Source organism: Monodon monoceros, unplaced genomic scaffold (assembly GCF_005190385.1).
Source record: "Monodon monoceros isolate NGI ecotype Baffin Bay Population unplaced genomic scaffold, NGI_Narwhal_1 Super_Scaffold_14, whole genome shotgun sequence".
Lineage (NCBI taxonomy): Eukaryota > Metazoa > Chordata > Mammalia > Artiodactyla > Monodontidae > Monodon > Monodon monoceros.
Genome location: NW_021703770.1, coordinates 39250954 through 39272134, shown reverse-complemented (window position 1 = coordinate 39272134; position 21181 = coordinate 39250954). Strand labels below are relative to the sequence as shown.

General features: G+C 42.3%; 1 protein-coding gene across 1 annotated transcript in view; it reads right to left on the bottom strand.

Annotated features, from left to right (window-relative positions):
• CDH17 (cadherin 17) overlaps window positions 1–21181 on the bottom strand; it is a 96090-nt gene that overhangs the window by 66448 nt on the left and 8461 nt on the right. The window contains exons 2-3 of the mRNA XM_029222962.1: window positions 19433–19503; window positions 6683–6781 (exon numbers count right to left, since the gene is read on the bottom strand). Coding sequence (XP_029078795.1) covers window positions 6683–6781; window positions 19433–19483 — 150 coding nt within the window. The 5' untranslated portion in view covers window positions 19484–19503. The remainder of the gene's footprint in view (window positions 1–6682; window positions 6782–19432; window positions 19504–21181) is intronic.

Genomic DNA, 21181 nt, shown 5'->3' with positions numbered 1-21181 from the left:
GGGGACCATTTTTATTATGTATCTCCTCATTACATAGAAGCTCAAATTTAAAAAATTGACAAGTGATCGGAGAATTGGTACTACAGGGAGAGCATTAATTGGATTTACACCCCAAGAGTGCAAGAACTGTGCTGAATATGCTATTAAGGAAGGTATTGGGGAGTTCTGGAAGATACGCGGAGACATTTTCATGTGATCCAATCTAAGGCTTCATTGAAATTGTAAGGAAAAAATATCAGCCATTACAAAGTTTTCTTTTGGCCAGTGAAGACGAGTGGAAGATCCGAGAGCTTGGTTCCAGCTGTGGATTGGAAAACTGGAAGCATTCTCTGTCCAGTGACAACAACAGGTGTTGATAGATTGTCCATAATCGCCTTATGATATTTCTAGTCGTCACTGAAACTTCGTGAGATCCTCCTCTGTACCAAGTGCATGCACTTGCATGTACTAGAAGCCCTCCTGAACGAGCTGCGTAAAATGGCCATCGTTGCTGAATCATCTTTAATTATCATGAAGAAAACTAAAAACGGACTCAATTTATTTGGTATCCCTGACCTCTTTATTCCAAAGTCCTGTATTCAACTCTCATTTTTTTAATGTGCACTTTTAAAACTCAAGTACTAAGCAACTAATAAATGGGGAGAATTATAAAATAACATTACTCCTTTGAAGCAAAAAAAAAAGAAGAAGAAGAAGAAGAATTACCTGTCTGAGATATGTATCATACTATCCTTAGATCTGGAAGCCCCTGAGAGTACAGAGCTGGGGATAGTTGAAAATCCTCAGTGAGAGAAGTCTGTAGGTGTTTAGTTCTTTTTTTTTCTTTCTTTTTTTTTTTTTTTTTTGGAGGACATGTTAATAACCCAGGGATCAACCTCATGGGGCAAAAAGCTTGCTTTGTTCCTCCCTGACTTCAGGTAAGAATATTTCAAGTGATACAGATGAGGGAACTGGGACAACTCCTTCCCACCACTGTAATAAAGAGCTCAAAGTACATCTTACCAAGGCTGGGTTTTCCACATCATTTCCACATAAGAAGATGGAGAGAGCACAGTATGCTATTTTTTTTTTTTGTATATGCCAGATTTTACTTTATTTTTTTTGCTATGTAACCTACTTTTTATTTTGGCCTTTTTTTTAATTGAAGTATAGTTGATGTACAATACTACATAAATTATAGGTGTACAACATAGTGATTCACAATGTTTAAAGGTTATATTCCACTAATAGTTACTACAAAATACTGGCTGTATTCCCTGTGTTGTACAAGACATCCTTGTAGCTTATTTGCTTTATACATAATGGTTTGTACCTCTTAATCCCCTACTCCTAACTTGCCCCTCTCACCTGCACTCCACCCACTGGTAACAACTAGTTTGTTTTCTGTATCTGTCTTTTCTTTTTTGTTATATTCACTAGTTTGTTTTATTTTTTAGATTCCACGTGTAAGTGATATCATACAGTATTTATCTTTCTCTGTCTGACATTTCACTAAGCATAATACCCTCCAAGTCCATCCATGTTGTTGCAAATGGCAAAATTTCATTCTTTTTTATGCTGAGTAGCATTTCATTGTGTGCGTGTGTGCACATATAGATAGATAGATAGATAGATAATAGATAGATAATTACATCTTCTTTATCCGATGGACATTTAGGTTGCTTCCATATCTTGGCAACTGTAAATAATACTACTATGAATATTGGGGTGAATGTATCTTTTCAAATTAGTATTTTCATTTTTTTCAGATATATACCCCAGGAGTGGAATTGCTGGGTCATATGGTAGTTCTATTTCTAGTTTTTTGAGAAAGCTCCACACTGTTTTCCTTGGCTGCACCAATTTACACTCCCACCAACAGTGCATGAAGTTTCCGTTTTCTCCTCACCAACATTTGTCATTTGTGTTATTTTTAGTGATAACCATTTGACAGGTGTGAGGTGATATCTCATTGTGGTTTTAACTTGCATTTCTCTGATGATTAACAATGTTGAACATCTTTTCATGTGCCTGTTGGCCTTTTACATGTCCTCTTTGGAAAAATGTCTATTCAGGTCTTCTACCCATTTTTTTTTTTTTTTTTTGCGGTACACGGGCCTCTCACTGCTGTGGCCTCTCCCGTTGCGGAGCACAGGCTCCGGACGCGCAGGCTCAGCGGCCATGGCTCACGGGCCCAGCCGCTCCGCGGCATGTGGGATCTTCCCGGACCGGGGCACGAACCCGTGTCCCCTGCATCGGCAGGCGGACTCTCAACCACTGTGCCACCAAGGAAGCCCTCTACCCATTTTTTAATTGGGTTGTTCGCTTCTTGATGTTGAGTTGTATGAGCTCTTTCTATATTTTTGATATTAGCCTCTTATCAGTCATATCATTTGCAAATATTTTCCCCCATTCAGTAGTTTGTCTTTTCATTTTGTCAATGGTTTCCTTTGCTATGCAAAAGCTTTTGAGTTTAATTAGTTTCCATTTGTTTATTTTTGCTTTTATTTCCTTTGCTTTAGGAGACAGGTCCAAAAAATATTCCTACGATTTATATCAAAGAGTATTCTGCTTATGTGTTCTTCTAGGAGTTTTATGGTTTTGGTCTTACATTTGGGTCTTTAATCCATTTTGAGTTAATTTTTGTATATGGTGTTAAGTAGCATGATATGCTTGACTAGAACATGAGAATATCAGTGTTCTAATATCAGTTATGCCATTAACTTATTTAAGCCTCAGTTTCCCTATCTGTAAAACAAGCAGTTGGTACAAAAATCTCTAAGGTCTTTTCTAGAACAAAGACTCTGAGATTCTAGAAGGAAATCCCCTTCGTGGCCTCCACTCCTCCACTCCAACACACACACCCATAAACAAGAAGCATTCAGCCATGGCAGTTGGGCTATCATTTTCTGTCAAGAAGAGACAGCTTTGTAGTGTGGCTAATGGAAAAAGAACAGAAAAAGAAGTGGAGTAACCCAAGGAATGATTTTACTGGCTGGGCTCCTGAGAGACTGTGGAAGGATCCTATGAAGCAGTTTCCAGGTGTGTGACGTTTGTTAGCTGGACATTGCCTCTAGGTACAGTTCTGATTCTGTTCAGTGGCACGTGGACCTGTACTCACAGAACATCTACTCCCTTCTGCTCAAGAGTCTCCTCAAATAGAGGTTGCAGAAGTAACCACAGACTCTCTGACCCACAAGTACATTTTGCTTAGATTATAAGATGACTTTTTTACTATGCCAATATTCTTAGATCAGGAAATTTTACATGAATATAAAAATTTCTGACTTTTGTGGAAAAACCATAGAATCCAGTAATACTGTACACAAATTCTGACTTGTGAAATCGTCTGGAATTGAATTAAGGCTATACTTTTTGATGTACCCTCAGTTTGTCACAGTCCCCACTATTCCCTGTGTCCCACATGCTGGAGCCAAGTATCAGAAGACTTTTAATTTCACGTTTGCACAGTTGGGGGTTTTTCTACATCTGTTTTTTGCCACTGCCTGTCTTATCCCAAGATAGCATCATTCATCAATTACCTGGCCCTTGTGGGCCATTGAGATACTTACTACAGATGGACTTTCACACCCAAGCACTGGGTTAGCACCTGTGTGAGGAAGGCTCCCCAGTCTGTATCTCCAGACCCACATGGCCACTGTCTCCTCAACATCTCCACCTAGCTAACCCCACATATTACCTTAAATTCAATAGGCCTAACACTTATTTACTGACTTTCCCATAAATCTTCCCTCCCCTCCCCTCCTTCTCTCTCTCTCCTTCCCTCTCTCTCTCTCTCTCTCTGAATGACATCACTAACCAGCCAGTGAAGCAAGCCAGAGGCCTCGGAGTTACCCTAAACACCTCCTCTCGCCCACTGCACTCATTCAGTCACCAACCCCAGAAGGTGTGACTTCCTTGCATTGCTCCCACCCCTCTCCTTCCCTCCACTCCCCCTTTATGCTTACTTAAACCAGGCCTCCACCGCTTCCCACTGGTCTATGGCAAACTGTCCCGAGAGCCTTCCCACCTCTAGGCTCACCCCCTTCATCCCACACTTACAGTGATCACAGAGTAGGTCTGTGCAAGCACAGTCTAATTCCTTCACACCTTCTTTAACCTCCACAGGTGCCCTGCAGCCTACCACAGGTTAAAGGGCCGGTCTGGACACCCATCCCCACCACCCGACCTCGGCAGCCTCACCTTTGCACACCCTAAACCACCTGTTATCTTTCATTCTCTTGCTGATTTGCACAGCCCCGTGCTTTTTCCCATACTGTATCCAGGGCCCGCTTTCTGTCTGTGAGTGCCTGTTCAACTTTAAATACTCAGCTGAGGGGTCAGTGAAACCTTTTCTGTTCAACCACTACCGCCCACACTTAAAATCGAGCGCTCTTTCTCCATCTGCACTTGGTTCCCTCTGCAGCCCACCAGACTCCGATCAGAACCCTTCACTACATTGTCTGCTTACTTGTTAGCTTCCTTCTACTACCCTATGAGCTCACCGGGGGCAGGGATGGTGTTGGTGTCATCTTGTATCCTCAGTACCCAGCACAGTGCCTTATAACAATAGGCACCATCAGGAACGAAATTGGGTCATTTGTAGAGACGTGGATGGACCTAGAGTCTGTCATACAGAGTGAAGTAAATCAGAAGGAGAAAAATAAAGATTGTATCTTAACGCATACATGTGGAATTTAGAAAAACGGTACAGATGAACCTATTCGCAACGTAGGAATAGAGACACAGACATAGACAACTGATGTGTGGACACGGGGCGGGGGCGTGGGGGGCTGGTATGAATTGGGAGATTGGGAATGACATATATACACCACCATGTGTAAAACAGATAGCTAGTGGGAACCTGCTATATAGCGCAGGGAGCTCAGCTCGGTGCTCTGTTGTGACCTAGATGGGTGGGATGGGAGGGGGAGGTCCAAGAGGGAGGGGATATATGTATACATATAGCTGATTCACTCTGTTGTACAGCAGAAACTAATGCAATATTGTAAAGCAACTATACCCCAATAAAAATAAATAAATAAATACAAATATGTCAAATTCAAAAAAAAAAGATGAACGTGTGCCTAGCCCACAGCATTCTTACCAGCTTATGAAGCATAAAAGTACACAAATGAACAGAATGTTTTTTTATTGGAGTATAGTTGTTCTACAATGTTGTGTTAGTTTCTACTGTACAGCCAAGTGGAGTCCCCTATGCTATACAGTAGGTTCTCATCAGTTATCTATTTTATACATATCAGTGTATATATGTCAATCCCAATCTCTCAATTCATCCCACCCCCCCCTTTCCCCCCTTGGTGTCCATATGTTTTTTCTCTACATCTTGAACAGAATTTTTAAAATGTAAACAAGATATCTATAACTAAGTGCTCCCTGGCAAGGGGGGGAATGTTAGTTAACGAGATCACCTCTTGTGTGCGCCCTGCCATAGACTCCCAACCAGTTCCTCTGCAACCTCTTCCGTTTCCCGCCCCCCTCCAGTTTGTAGCCCTGAATGGAAACTTGATTCAGGCCCTCTGCTTTGAGGAGAAAATCTAAGAGCCTTAGAAGTCAGGGCCCTTCCTGTCTCTGCAGCCTCCTCTCCTACCTTCTTCTTTAGGCTCTCTGCTGGCCTTCTGCCAAAACTCGGGGCATGCCCTGCCCTCTCCCAGCACAGGGCAGGTGTCCAAGCTGTGCCTTTGCTGGAACACTCTTCTCTTATTAGCCTCCAGCTCTCAAAGCATTTGCTCCTCGCTCAGTGCCGGCTTCCCTGACTGGAGAGGTCAAAGCCTCTAAAATACCCACAGCAGGGCACAGAGGTACACGTGCACCCCCCAACAGCTCATACTATGGAGCCCCTTTGCACTAATTTGGTACCAAATGACAGAAGGTGGCATGAGGCAGCTTTCAGTCTCTCCTCTGTGGACAGGAACTGCCGAAACAAATGCTTGGACAGTTAACAGAAGGCATCCACCTTAGATGGTAGTTTAGCAACCCTCTGTTGCTCCCCCAGTGCATGGGATGGGAGATCATGGGCACACCCAGAGGCTCATCAAAGCATCCTCAGCCACTCCAAGGCCAAGCACGCTTCCCCAGGGGATTTCTGGTCAATGCAGTAGTATGTTTTTCTCCCTCTCTCCATTACATTTCCGGGATTATTTCAGTGCCCTTAAAGCTTCAGTCCACCCCTCAATCTGATGCTTTCTCAGTTAACTAACTAAATGAGATGACTGCCTCCCACTGTGCCTTGTCCAACCCATGGGTGAGGGCCCAGGGACGGGCTCAGAGGATGCCGTGAGGAAAGCAGACAATTCCAGCAGTATTCCAGAGAACCCGCACCTTCAAATGCTTCAAGCAGCCAGCTCATTGAACAGACAGATACTCAGATGGCCATGTCACCCCAGAGACAGGTTCCCTTCCCACCCTGGGGGAAGAGGCGGAGTCTACAGGCACCAAGGTCCCCACCCTAGAGATGGGAGTACTTGCCCCAGACACCACTGAGGAAGTCCGAATGAGGAAGTTAGGTACAACGTCTTATAACACTGAAGCCACTCATCTGTGTGTTTAACTTAGCTTCTGAAATCATTCTTGATAATGAGATCTACTATGCCTATATTTTACTTCTGGGTGTACAGTAGATAAAGGAGTAAAAGAGGGAGCCTGCAAAATCAAGATGACAGTGATCAAGAGTAGCCATTACCTGGAATATGATTTGATTCGTTCCTTGGCCTTCAAAAATAGAAAAGGTCATGGGCTTCAGGGGTCCACTAAACTTTTCCTCTTGGCCATATCCAGTTGTCTGTTAAAAAAAGAAAGAAAAAGAAAATTAGCAAAAAAAAAAAAAAAAATTAACATCACCATCTACTATGAATGTATATGTGTCACTTGCTGATTTTCTTATGGTTCCAGGACTGATATATGAAACCTAAGATTCTAACCTGGCTCAAAACAATGTGAAATGTGGTCAAAACAGGCAGGAAGGGGTCTAATATTTGTTGAGGTTCTACTATGTCAAAATGGTTTGCTTAGAGCCTAACACTGCTTTTCTCATTTAACCGTTCAAGCAATCACCCTGTGGGGAGAAATTAACACTCCTGTTTTATAAATGAGGCTCACAGAGGTTAGCTACTTGCCCAGAGTAAAACCCATAAGCAGTTGACATGGCACACACACTGGGTTCTAACTGAAGGAAAGTTCATGATCTTCCCACAATGCCACTATGCTGTTAAATTCTACATGGTTTCACATAAGCTTCTTTTTTTTTTAACTTTTTTATTTTTGGCTGCATTGAGTCTTCGTTGCTGCACACAGGCTTTCTCTAGTTGCAGTGAGCAGGGGCTATTCTTCGTTGTGGTGCCAGGGCTTCTCACTGCGGTGGCTCTCTCGTTGCGGAGCACGGGCTCTAGGCACATGGGCTTCAGTAGTTGCAGCACATGGGCTCAGTAGTTGTGGCTTGCGGGCTCTAGAGCGCAGGCTCAGTAGTTGTGGCGCACGGGCTTAGCTGCTCCGCGACATATGGGATCTTCCCGGACCAGGGCTCAAACCCCTATCCCCTGCATTGGCTGGTGGATTCTTAACCACTGCACCACCAGGGAAGCCCCTACACCAGCTTCTTAAAACCCCTCTATTCCACTCCTGTTAGTTTATAAGGAAATCCATGGCAGATTCCCAGCACGCTAGAGTTCAGGCACCTCAAAGACAATTGAATTTTTAAGGGGAAAAAAATATGTAGACATGTTTAGTACAATGCTTGCCTGGCACCCAACAAGAAGAGCTCACACTTGCTAAATTAGTATATGCTGAGCTTTGTCCTAAACACATTGAATCCCAACAACAACCCTATAGGGTAGATTATTATTGCCAGCTCTGTTTCACCGGTGATTAGACTGAGACGCAGAGAGATTAAGTAATCTGCCCAGGTAGTGCAGGAAGCAGGATTCGAACCTGCAACTCCAGACCCAGCCCTCTTAGCCACTACCCACACTACACAACAGCAGAAGCAGCCAAGACAGCCTGGGGTGGGGGGAGGGGGTTGGAAAGCTGGCAGCATGGGGATGTGCAGGAGGGTGCATTCAGCAGTAGCTCCTGCCATCCCTTCGTCTCCCACCAGGACTGGTCACTAACGGGAGTCGCGAGGCAGAGTGGAGCAGGCGGAACGCAAGAAGGGGCAGCCAGCCGTAAACCCGCCACAGAGAGCACCCTCTGGAACGAAGGATCTAGCACCCACACCGATGCCAGTGCCCCCTCCTTCCCGAGTGGTTCTTCAGGTCTCCTACTTGTTATGGGAATCAGGGCTGGGATAGGTTAGAATTAGAAGTATGATACGGAAAGTTAATGGTTTGGGGAACTGGACAGGTAAAACCAAAAAAGAAAGAAGAACTGGAGAGAAGAGAATTTATTTTCCATTTCTTTATGAGGAGCTAGTACACTCTTATCGTATAGAAACACTGGGAATAACCCCAAAACAATTAGGATGAAATCATGGGGGAAAAGGTCTTGTACTATATCCCTTGGTTAATTGAATCTTGATTAAGTTGATCTGGGTTGTCCAACAAAAAAATAGTAACAAACAAGAACACAGAGGACGATCTACACGTGGAACAACTCGTACAGAACACCTACTGAACGCTGGCAGAAGACCTCAGACCTCCCAAAAGGCAAGAAACTCCCCCACGTACCTGGGTAGGGCAAAGGAAAAAAGAATAAACAGAGACAAAAGGATAGGGATGGGACCTGCACCAGTGGGAGGGAGCTGTGAAGGAGGAAAGGTTTCCACACACTAGGAAGCCCCTTCACGGGCGGAGACTGCGGGTGGCGGAGAGGGGAGCTTCAGAGCCTCGGAGGAGAGCACAGCAACAGGGGTGTGGAGGGCAAAGCGGGGAGATTCCCGCACAGAGGATCGGTGCAGACCGGCACTCACCAGCCCGAGAGGTTTGTCTGCTCACCCGCCGGGGCGGGCGGGGCTGGGAGCTGAGGCTCGGGCTTTGGTCGGAGCGAAGGGAGAGGACTGGGGTTGGCGGCGTGAACATAGCCTGAAGGGGTTAGTGCACCACGGCTAGCGGGGAGGGAGTCCGGGGAAAAGTCTGGACCTCCCGAAGAGGCAAGAGACTTTTTCTTGCCTCTTTGTTTCCTGGTGCAGGAGGAGAGGGGATTAAGAGCACTGCTTAAAGGAACTCCAGAGACGGGCGCGAGCCGCGGCTAAAAGCGCGGACCCCAGAGATGGGCATGAGATGCTAAGGCTGCTGCTGCCGCCACCAAGAAGCCCGTGTGCGAGCACAGGCCACTATCCACACCCCCCATCCGGGGAGCCTGTGCAGCCCGCCACTGCCAGGGTCCCGGGATCCAGGGACAACTTCCCCGGGAGAACTCACGGCGAGCCTCAGGCTGGTGCAAAGTCACACCGGCCTCTGCCACCACAGCGTCGTCCCGCACTCCGTGCCCCTCCCTCCCCCTGGCCTGAGTGAGCCAGAGCCCCCGAGTCACCTGCTCTTTTAACCCCGTCCTGTCTGAGCGGAGAACAGACGCCCTCCTGCGACCTACACACAGAGGCGGGGCCAAATCCAAAGCTGAGCCCCAGGAGCTGTGAGAACAAAGAAGAGAAAGGGAAATCTCTCCCAGCAGCCTCAGAAGCACCGGATTAAGGCTCCACAATCAACTTGATGTATGCTGCATCTGGGGAATACATGAATAGACAACGAATCATCCCAATTTGAGGAGGTGGACTTTGAGAGGAAGATTTATTATTTTTTCCCCTTTTCCTCCTTTTGTGAGTGTGTATGTGTATGCTTCTGTGTGAGATTTTGTCTGTAGAGCTTTGCTTCCACCATTTGTCCTAGGGTTCTATCCGTCCTTTTGTTTTGGTTTTGGTTTTTTTGTTTTTGGTCTTCTATTTTTCTTTAAAAAAATTTTTTTTTCATAATAATTATTTTTTATTTTAATAACTTTATTTTATTTTATCTTACTTTATTTTATTTTATCTTCTTTCTTTCTTCCTTTCCTTCCTTCCCTCCTTCCTTCCTTCCTCCCTCCCTCCCTCCCTCCTTTCTTTCTTTCCTTCTTTCTTTCTTTCATTCTTTCTACTTTTTCTTGCTTTTATTCCGACCCGTGTGGATGAAAGGCTCTTAGCGCTGCAGCCAGGAGTCATTGCTGTGCCTCTGAGGTGGGAGAGCCAACTTCAGGACACTGGTCCACAAGAGACCTCCCAGCTCCACATATTATCAAACGGTGAAAATCTCCCAGAGATCTCCATCTCAACACCAGCACCCAGCTTCACTCAATGACCAGCAAGCTACAGTGCTGGACACCCTATGCCAAACAACTAGCAAGACAGGAACACAACCCCACCCACTAGCAGAGAGGCTGCCTGAAATCATAATAAATCCACAGACTCCCCAAAACACACCACCAGATGTGGACCTGCCTACCAGAAAGACAAGATCCAGCCTCAGCCACCAGAACACAGGCACTAGTCCCCTCCACCAGGAAGCCTACACAACCCACTGAACCAACCTTAGCCACTGGGGACAGACACCAAAAACAACGGGAACTACGAACCTGCAGCCTGCAAAAAAGGAGACCACAAACACAGTAAGATAAGCAAAATGAGAAGACAGAAAAACACACAGCAGATGAAGGAGCAAGGTAAAACCCACCAGACCTAACAAATGAAGAGGAAAAAGGCATTCTACCTGAAAAATAACTCAGAATAATGATAGTAAAGATGATCCAAAATCTTGGAAATAGAATAGACAAAATGCAAGAAACATTTAACAAGGACCTAGAAGAACTAAAGATGAAACAAGCAGTGATGAACAACACAATAAATGAAATTAAAAATACTCTAGATGGGATCAATAGCAGAATAACTGAGGCAGAAGAACGGATAAGTGACCTGGAAGATAAAATAGTGGAAATAACTACTGCAGAGCAGAATAAAGATAAAAGAATGAAAAGAACTGAGGACAGTCTCAGAGACCTCTGGGACAACATGAAATGCACCAACATTCGAATTATAGGGCTTCCAGAAGAAGAAGAGAAAAAGAAAGGGACTGAGAAAATATTTGAAGAGGTTAGAGTTGAAAACTTCCCTAATATGGGAAAGGACATAGTTAATCAAGTCCAGGAAGCACAGAGAGTCCCATACAGTATAAATCCAAGGAGAAACATGCCAGGACACATATTAATCAAACTGTCAAAAATTAAATACAAAGAAAACATATTAAAAGCAGCAAGGGAAAAACAACAAATAACACACAAGGAAATCCCCATAAGGTTAACAGCTGATCTTTCAGCAGAAACTCTGCAAGCCAGAAGGGACTGGCAGGACATATTTAAAGTGATGAAGGAGAAAAACCTGCAACCAAGATTACTCTACCCAGCAAGGATCTCATTCAGATTTGATGGAGAAATTAAAACCTTTACAGACAAGCAAAAGCTGAGAGAGTTCAGCACCACCAAACCAGCTTTACAACAAATGCTAAAGGAACTTCTCTAGGCAAGAAACTCAAGAGAAGGAAAAGACCTCCAATAACGAATCCAAAACAATTAAGAAAATGGTAATAGGAACATACATATTGATAATTACCTTAAATGTAAATGGATTAAATGCTCCCACCAAAAGACACAGATTGGCTGAATGGATACAAAAACAAGACCATATATATGCTGTCTACAAGAGACCCACTTCAGACATAGAGACACATACAGACTGAAAGTAAGGGGATGGAAAAAGATATTCCATGCAAATGGAAACCAAAAGAAAGCTGGAGTAGCAATTCTCATATCAGACAAAATAGACTTTAAAATAAAGACTATTACAAGAGACAAAGAAGGACACTACATAATGGTCAAGGGATCGATCCAAGAAGAAGATATAACAATTGTAAATATTTATGCACCCAACATAGGAGCACCTCAATACAAAAGGCAAATACTTACAGCCATAAAAGGGGAAATCAACAGTAACACATTCATAGTAGGAGATTTTCACACCCCACTTTCACCAATGGACAGATCATCCAAAATGAAAATAAACAAGAAAACACAAGCTTTAAATGATACATTAAACAATATGGACTTAATTGATATTTATAGAACACTCCATCCAAAAACAACAGAATACACATTTTTCTCAAGTGCTCATGGACCATTCTCCAGGATAGATCATATCCTGGGTCACAAATCAAGCCTTGGTAAATTTAAGAAAGCTGAAATCATATCAAGTATCTTTTCCAACCACAACATATGAGACTAGATACCAGTTACAGGAAAAACAAGCTTTAAATGACGCATTAAACAAGGTGGACTTAATTGATATTTATAGGACATTCCATCCAAAAACAACAGAATACACTTTCTTCCCAATTGCTCATGGAAAAATCTCCAGGATAGATTATATCTTTGGTCACAAATCAAACCTTGGTAAATTTAAGAAAGCTGAAATCATATCAAGTATCTTTTCCAACCACAACGCTATGAGACTAGATATCAATTACAGGAAAAGATCTGTAAAAAATACAAACACATGGAGGCTAAACAATACACTACTTAATAATGAAGTGATCACTGAAGAAATCAAAGAGGAAATCAAAAAATACCTAGAAACAAATGACAATGGAGACACAACGACCCAAAACCTATGGGATGCAGCAAAAGCAGTTCTAAGAGGGAATTTTATAGCAATACAATCCTACCTTAAGAAACAGGAAACATCTCGAATAAACAACCTAACCTTGCACCTAAAGCAATTAGAGAAAGAAGAACAAAAAAAAACCAAAGTTAGCAGAAGGAAAGAAATCATAAAAATCAGATCAGAAATAAATGAAAAAGAAATGAAGGAAACGATAGCAAAGATCAATAAAACTAAAAGCTGGTTCTTTGAGAAGATAAACAAAATTGATAAACCACTAGCCAGACTCATCAAAAAAAAGGGAGAAGACTCAAATCCATAGAATTAGAAATGAAAAAGGAGAAGTAACAACTGACACTGCAGAAATACAAAAGATCATGAGAGATTACTACAAGCAACTCTATGCCAATAAAATGGTCAACCTGAAAGAAATGGACAAATTCTTAGAAATGCACAACCTGCCAAGACTGAATCAGGAAGAAATAGAAACTATGAACAGACCAATCACATGCACTGAAATTGAAACTGTGATTAAAAATCTTCCAACAAACAAAAGCCCAGGACCAGACGGCTTCACAGGCGAATTCTATCAAACATTTAGAGAAGAGCTAACACCTATCCTTCTCAAACTCTTCCGAAATATAGCAGAGGGAGGAACACTCCCAAACTCATTCTACGAGGCCACCATCACCTTGATTCCAAAACCAAAGAAGGATGTCACAAAGAAAGAAAACTACAGGCCAATATCACTGATGAACATAGATGCAAATATCCTAAATAAAATACTAGCAAACAGAATCCAACAGCACATTAAAAGGATCATACACCATGATCAAGTGGGGTTTATTCCAGGAATGCAAGGATTCTTCAATATATGCAAATCAATCAATGTGATACACCATATTAACCAACTGAAGGAGAAAAACTGTATGATCACCTCAATAGATGCAGAGAAAGCTTTTGACAAAATTCAACACCCATTTATAACAAAAACCCTGCAGAAAGTAGGCATAGAGGGAACTTCCTCAACATAACAAAGGCCATATATGACAAACCCACAGCCAACATCGTCCTCAATGGTGAAAAACTGAAAGCATTTCCACTAAGATCAGGAAAAAGACGAGGTTGCCCACTCTCACCACTATTATTCCACATAGTTTTGGAAGTTTTAGCCACAGCAATCACAGAAGAAAAGGAAATAAAAGGAATCCAAATCAGAAAAGAAGAAGTAAAGCTGTCACTGTTTGCAGATGACATGATACTATACGTAGAGAATCCTAAAGATGCTACCAGAAAACTACTAGAGCTAATCAATGAATTTGGTAAAGTAGCAGGATACAAAATTAATGCACAGAAATCTCTGGCATTCCTATACACTAATGAAAAATCTGAAAGTGAAATCAAGAAAACACTCCCATTTACCATTGCAACAAAAAGAATAAAATAGGAATGAACCTACCTAAGGAGACAAAAGGCCTGTATGCAGAAAATTATAAGACACTGATGAAAGAAATTAAAGATGATACAAATAGATGGAGAGATATACCATGTTCTTGGATTGGAAGAATCAACATTGTGAAAATGACTCTACTACCCAAAGCAATCTACAGATTCAATGCAATCCCTATCAAACTACCACTGGCCTTTTTCACAGAACTAGAATGAAAAAATTCACAATTTGTATCGAAACACAAAAGACCCCGAATAGCCAAAGCAATCTTGAGAACGAAAAACGGAGCTGGAGGAATCAGGCTCCCTGACTTCATACTATACTACAAAGCTACAGTAATCTAGACAGTATGGTACTGGCACAAAAACAGAAAGATAGATCAATGGAAGAGGGTAGAAAGCCCAGAGATAAACCCACACACATATGGTCACCTTATCTTTGATAAAGGAGGCAGGAATGTACAGTGGAGAAAGGAAAGCCTCTTCAATAAGTGCTGCTGGGAAAACTGGACAGGTACATGTAGAAGAATGAAATTAGAACACTACCTGACACCATAAACAGAAATAAACTCAATATGGATTAAAGACCTAAATGTAAGGCCAGAAACTATCAAACTCTTAGAGGAAAACATAGGCAGAACACTCTATGACATAAATCACAGCAAGATCCTTTTTGATCCACCTCCTAGAGAAATGGAAATAAAAACAAAAATAAACAAATGGGACCTAATGAAACTTAAAAGCTTTTGCACAGCAAAGGACCAGAAGACAACCCTCAGAATGGGAGAAAATATTTGCAAATGAAGCAACTGACAAAGGATTAATCTCCAAAATTTATAAGCAGCTCATGCGGCTCAATAACAAAAAAGCAAACAACTCAATCCAAAAATGGGCAGAAGATCTAAATAGACATTTCTCCAAAGAAGATATACAGATTGGCAACAAACACATGAAAGAATGCTCAACCTCATTAGAGAAATGCAAGTCAAAACTACAATGAGATATCATCTCACACCAGTCAGAATGGCCATTATCAAAAAATCTAGAAACAATAAATGCTGGAGAGGGTATGGATAAAAGAGAACACTCTTGCACTGCTGGTGGGAATGTGAATTGGTACAGCCACTATGGAGAACAGTATGGAGGTTCCTTAAAAAACTACAAATAGAACTGCCATATGACCCAGCAATCCCACTACTGGGCATATACCCTGAGAAAACCATAATTCAAAAAGAATCATGTACCAAAATGTTCATTGCAGCTCTACTTACAATAGCCCGGCGATGGAAACAACCTAAGTGTCCATCATCGGTTGAATGGATAAAGAAGATGTGGCACATATATACAATGGAATATTACTCAGCCATAAAAAGAAATGAAATTGAGCTATTTGTAATGAGGTAGATGGACCTAGAGTCTGTCATACAGAGTGAAGTAAGTCAGAAAGAGAAAGACATATAACGTATGCTAACACATATATATGGAATTTAAGAAAAAAAAATGTCATGCAGAACCTAGGGGTAAGACAGGAATAAAGACAGAGACCTACTAGAGAATGGACTTGAGGATATGGGGAGGGGGAAGGATAAGCTGTGACAAAGTGAGAGAGTGGCATGGACATATATACACTACCAAACGTAAAATAGATAGCTAGTGGGAAGCAGCCGCATAGCACAGGGAGATCAGCTCGGTGCTTTGTGACCACCTAGAGGGGTTGGGATAGGGAGGGTGGGAGGGAGGGAGATGCAGGAGGGAAGAGATATGGGAACATATGTATATGTATAACTGATTCACTTTGTTATAAAGCAGAAACTAACACAATTGTAAAGCAATTATACTCCAATAAAGATGTAAAAAACAAACAAACAAACAAAAAGAACACTGAAGACTTTGGAATTTGGTCTCCTCTCCCTCAGAGTTGTGTCAGGCCCTTGGGTTAGCTGTCCCCAGCCACTGCCAGCCTCTCTCCCTTGGGAAGACAAGTGATCTCTTTCCCAGACTCCCTTGCAGCTAGGAGGGTGACCAAGTGACCCAGTTCTGGTTTGTTAAACAAAAGGTGGAGTCTGCTGTGCCTGGGTGGAGGTGAGGGAATGGTTCTGGTCAAGATTTTGTATTCCTGATTAAGAAAGACAGATGTGGCTGGCCTCTGCCCTGTTCGTCTTGCTCAAGCAATGGACCTCATGTCTGTAGCTGTGGCAGCCATCATGAAACCACAAGGGGATAAACCAGCTCAAACAACGGTGGAGCAAAGAGAAAGAAGCCCAAATCTCTGATAACATCACAGAACTGCTAAACCTGCCTGGGACTGCCCACGACAGGCTTCTCGTTGTCTGAGAAAAATAAATCCCTATTGACTGGAAACACTCTAAATTTGCTTGTAGCTAAAAGCATTCTTAACTGACACAATAACTATACAGACTTCTAGCTCATCAGTTCCTCTCAAAGTGTATTTTCCTCTGGGGGCTCTTCCTCCCTTCCAGTCCTTTCCACATCTTCTCCAGCTCCAGCAGTTTCTCTGCAAGGCAGGACACAAGATGTAGGTGCCATGGTTGGTACAGGACGAGGGCAGTGCTTTTTGAGGGGCTACTGCTTAACAGCAAATGGCTTCATCAACTTTCTGCTCACGTCAGCAAGCAGCCCATCTTTCAGCTGACCACACCAGTGATGGCATCTATAGGAAAACTACATTAGTCAGGCAAACCTCACAAATAAGCCTGCATTTTTCCCAGGTAGACGAGCTGGCTCACCTATGAGAAATAAAGGATAAGTCTCAGTTGCAATGTTCAAAGTTGGGTTGGGTTCTCGTATCAGGGCAACAAATCTCTCTTCCTGCCCATTAACCTGGCTATCTGAGCTATAAAGATTTCAAAATGCATGGGCACGTCATGAGTCATCAAGCCATACATCCATAACTGGGAAGAATGCTACGGTGGAAATTTGTGAAAAGAGTTGGAAGAATAAAACCCACCATCTTGCATAAAGAGGTGAAAAGTAGGAAGAGAATGGAACTGATATTTTTGAGTGTTTCTTGTATGGCAGCTATGGAACTAGAACCTCCACACATGTCATTTCTTCTGATCCTCAACAATATCAGGAAAGCTCTGGAGGAGTCCCACAGCAGAGGCACATATAACTGGTGCTGCTGTGGGATGGTGCCAGCTCTGTTGGACCACCAAGCCCCAACTCTGCACCACGTTGCTCCACTGCCTTCCGGGCCAGCAAAGGACGCATGCTGTTATCAGATCTGCCTGCCTAGTAGCCACCGTCATTGTACTTTCCAGCAAGAGTTCTCTGTTTATATAGTATGTATGTCAGCTCTTCCTTCCAGAAGAAGCATAGTCCCAGGCAAAACTCCAAAATAGTTGCCTTCTCCTTGATTTCCCTGCCTCCCTACTCAGCACTCTTTCCCAAACCCTCTCATCAGTGCCCTTATAATATATTCGTGCAGTGTTTCTAACCCCCTATGAGAACCAGTTCTCAGGAAAGAACAGGAGAGCCACTCATAGTATAGAATAAATGACTGGCAATCACTTTAAATGGCTACCTCTGCTGAATAAAGCCTTATGCTGAAGGAAAGAAGCTCCAACTGAACTTCCAGTCTTCACAGGAGAGGGTCTGGGCATAGGGGTCGGTGAAGGCAGAAGAGAAATGGCTCCGTCCCAACGACCCTGAAATCCCAGCACACAGACCTCAGCCTCCCTCCTTCACCCAGAGACAGCTGTGCACGTGGCTGTCTCCTGGGCAAGGCTCTTGCTGCCAGCAGTAGTTTGGGCAGTATTTCTTACTCCAGGTAAAAATCCCACTGGGGTGAGAGTAGGGGAAAAGGAAAACTTACTTTCATCCTTTATCTAGGAAGAAAAATGCATGTCCCCTTCTCAGACAAGAAGCTGATGATCCTGCTAATGTCAAATTATCATGACAGAATCTTCTCTCTCTCTTAGGTCTCACTGTTGTTTCCTAATGTTTCCTAATATAAATCCGTAATTATGTATTTAAGTTCTAACTTGTTCCGGGCACTGTGCTATGTGCTGAGGCTGCAAAGATGACTAAAACACAGTTCTCCTCATGGAGGTCAGAGTCCATCTGAGTGTAGACGCTGAATATTTAAAACATGGTAGTAATAATAATAGCTAATATTTATCAAGTCCTTAGACTGTGCGAGTCATTGATTCAAGGGCTTGATAAATGCATTATCTCATTTAATTGCCACATAAGGCAAGTACTATTATTAGACCCATTTCACAGGGCAGAAAACTGAGGTTCAGAGCTTAGTAACTCACCCAAGTTCTTATCACCAATCAATAGCAGTGCCAAGTTTGAACTAGGCACTGACTTCACCACCATTCTGAGATAATACAGATAGCAAAGGACATCTGAGAGGGTAGGAAGAGGAGAGAAGTCAAGTGGGGATGTTAGACCCAGTCCTTAGGCAGTCTTAGCTACACGCTTCAAGCCCTGGTCTGTGAGGATGTACCTTGCTCGTAAGGTTTGAACTGCAGATTTTCCCCTCAAGGGGAGAGCTCTGGTAGGTTTACAAGTTTGGCTGTATTTCACTCTAAATATTTTGAACTGTGTGGGCTCTCAGGGGCTCTCTGGAACTTGAAATTCAATATGGTATATTTGGGTTTTAGAAGAAAGGAACCAAGATTAGAGGTATGAGGATCTAGTAGCTTCCTTCTAAGGAGAAAGCAAATGCTTCCCCATAATCTTGCTTCATAATACAACAGATTTGGCAAGTGTATAACCTTTATGAGCTTCATAAGGAAAGTGAAGACAGCATCCCTGTCTCTACCCGAGGTTAAGGTCTGGTCTCCCCAGGTTCCATCCAGCTCCAACTTCTAGAAGCCCGAGTCGATAGGGTTAGCTCAACAAGTGACTAAGCACAAATTTGGTCAGAAAACTCCAAGCCATATACGGGAAGAAAAGTACAGAGCAGAGCAGGGTCAAAAATGGAGAAAATGCTTTTCTTAATTTCAGTGGTAATTTCTCATGGTCAAAGTTAAAAAAAAAAAAAAAAGTCAAGATTAAGGGACATAGACTAACACATGTATCAGTATACTTTTCTTTCCAGATTCCCTGAGCTGTATGCAATGGTCTAAAGCTAAGTAGATGGATTTGCTTAAACCTTGCCCGTGAAGTGACATTGGCTTTTAAGAGCTGAGGAGAAAGCACACCTCTGGTTAAAGGTTGGACATATGACTTGTAGCTATTTCAACAAAAATAGTCCATCGGGACAAATTGTCCTTTGCTCACAATGAGTTAATTTTGATAGACTATTTTTTAAATGATGATAGCTGTTGCTTCCCCGGTACGGGGTACAAGGATGACTGGGAATATTCTACTAAATAAATAAAGAACATTCTCTTCTCTTACCAAGTAAAGTGTAAAGAGACACAAGCAGTGCAGTTGGGCTTGCATCGTCATGGTTTTCTTTATTCAAACTCCTGTGAATAAACCGGAGATAAGTTGATTAGTTGCCAATCCTGTTAAAACCATGCTTCTCCAAGCATAAAGGATCATTGGATCATATTCATTTATAAACCTAGTAGAAGGCATTCCTGAAGTTCAGCCTCTGCTCTGTGGAACAGCCTGGGCTTCCAGTAGCTTCCTGATACCTTGTCCACAGCCACCACAAGTCAACATCTGGAAACAAGCGTGTGCTAATTCCATCTTTACTAACCGCTTCACTTTATTAGTCTTCTTCATTTAAGAGTCTTAAATGATAGGCAATAAGTATAATTTTCACTCATTATATGCGTGGGGGATATATGTTTTGACAAATGCCACAATAAGTAGATACTAAAATGTTAGTGGTGCTGATTCAAACCTGCAAATGGATGAGCTTCTTCAAGCAGGAAGAACCCAAGAATGTTCACAACCCTTCATTCAAAGACCTCACCAGCTGCCTCTTTGCTCTTCTAAACCTTGCTGTTAACTATGCCATACATCTAAGGAAAAAATGTACTTATTACTTCAAAAGCAACCCAATAAAAATCCAAACTCTGCCCCTCTTCTATTCTTTTCAATGTTATTTTTCCTTTTTCCTCGTGCCTTTGCATTTCACAGAAATTATAACTTTCACCCTAAGACACATGATGACTAACTGATTTTAAGATCTGAGATAAATTTTCCACATGGCCTGTAAAGCAGGGTTGTTGCCTATCATAATATTGGACTGCTAAAACAAAACAAAACAAAAAACCAGGGAAATGAAGAATGCATTCACTTCACTAAAATTCCAATTATTTTATCGCCTCTAGGGATTGTGGATGATCTTGGTTTATTTCTTTATCTTTTCCTTTATTTTTTAAAGTTTTCTGCATTGAACTTATATCATCAGTACAATCAGCATGGGCAAATGGTTATAAAATTCTAACCACTCTAAAAATTTAGACCCTGAAGTTGTTTAATTCCTTACTCTTGGATAGCTTATATTTGAACTTTATAGAGGTCAAAGTACTATCACATTTTAGCTTCACAAATGCCCTGGGAGATAAAGATAGAAATGAGCATTTATTAAGCATCATTCTATAGGGTAGATTAGTGGAGGGACCTTTACAAACAGGATGTCAGAGGTACAGAAGGTAAACTCTGAGTCATCCTGGACCAGAAACCCAGCTTGGCCTTTCATTAGCTGTGTGGCCGTGGGTGTATTACTTAATCTCTCTGTGCCTCAGTTTCCTCAAATGGAAAATACATAGCAATTGCTCAGTAATAAATGAGTGCTCTTATGAGTTTCTCACAGACATAATGAGTTAGGAAATGTTACTCTTATTTTGTACATGAGGAAATTGAGGTTCAAAGTTAAGCCATTCACCTTAAGACACATAGCTAGGAAGTGATATTGCCATGTTTCCAACCAGATCTGTCAGATGCCAAAGTCCAAAGAGCCTTTCGAGTCTTTCTGCTATACCCTACACAGTGTGATAGCTGAACAGACGTAGCTGTAGGTGTAGAGATGTAGAGACGTAGAAAATGTACATATTGCTTGTACATGCTATATAAATGAAGTAACTTGTCCCAAGGATCTACAGCTATGTTAAGGAAGAGCTAGGACTACAACCCTTCGGTGCAACTAGATCTGTAAATTTTGTGAATGTTTAGAAATGAGCTTTTGCAACA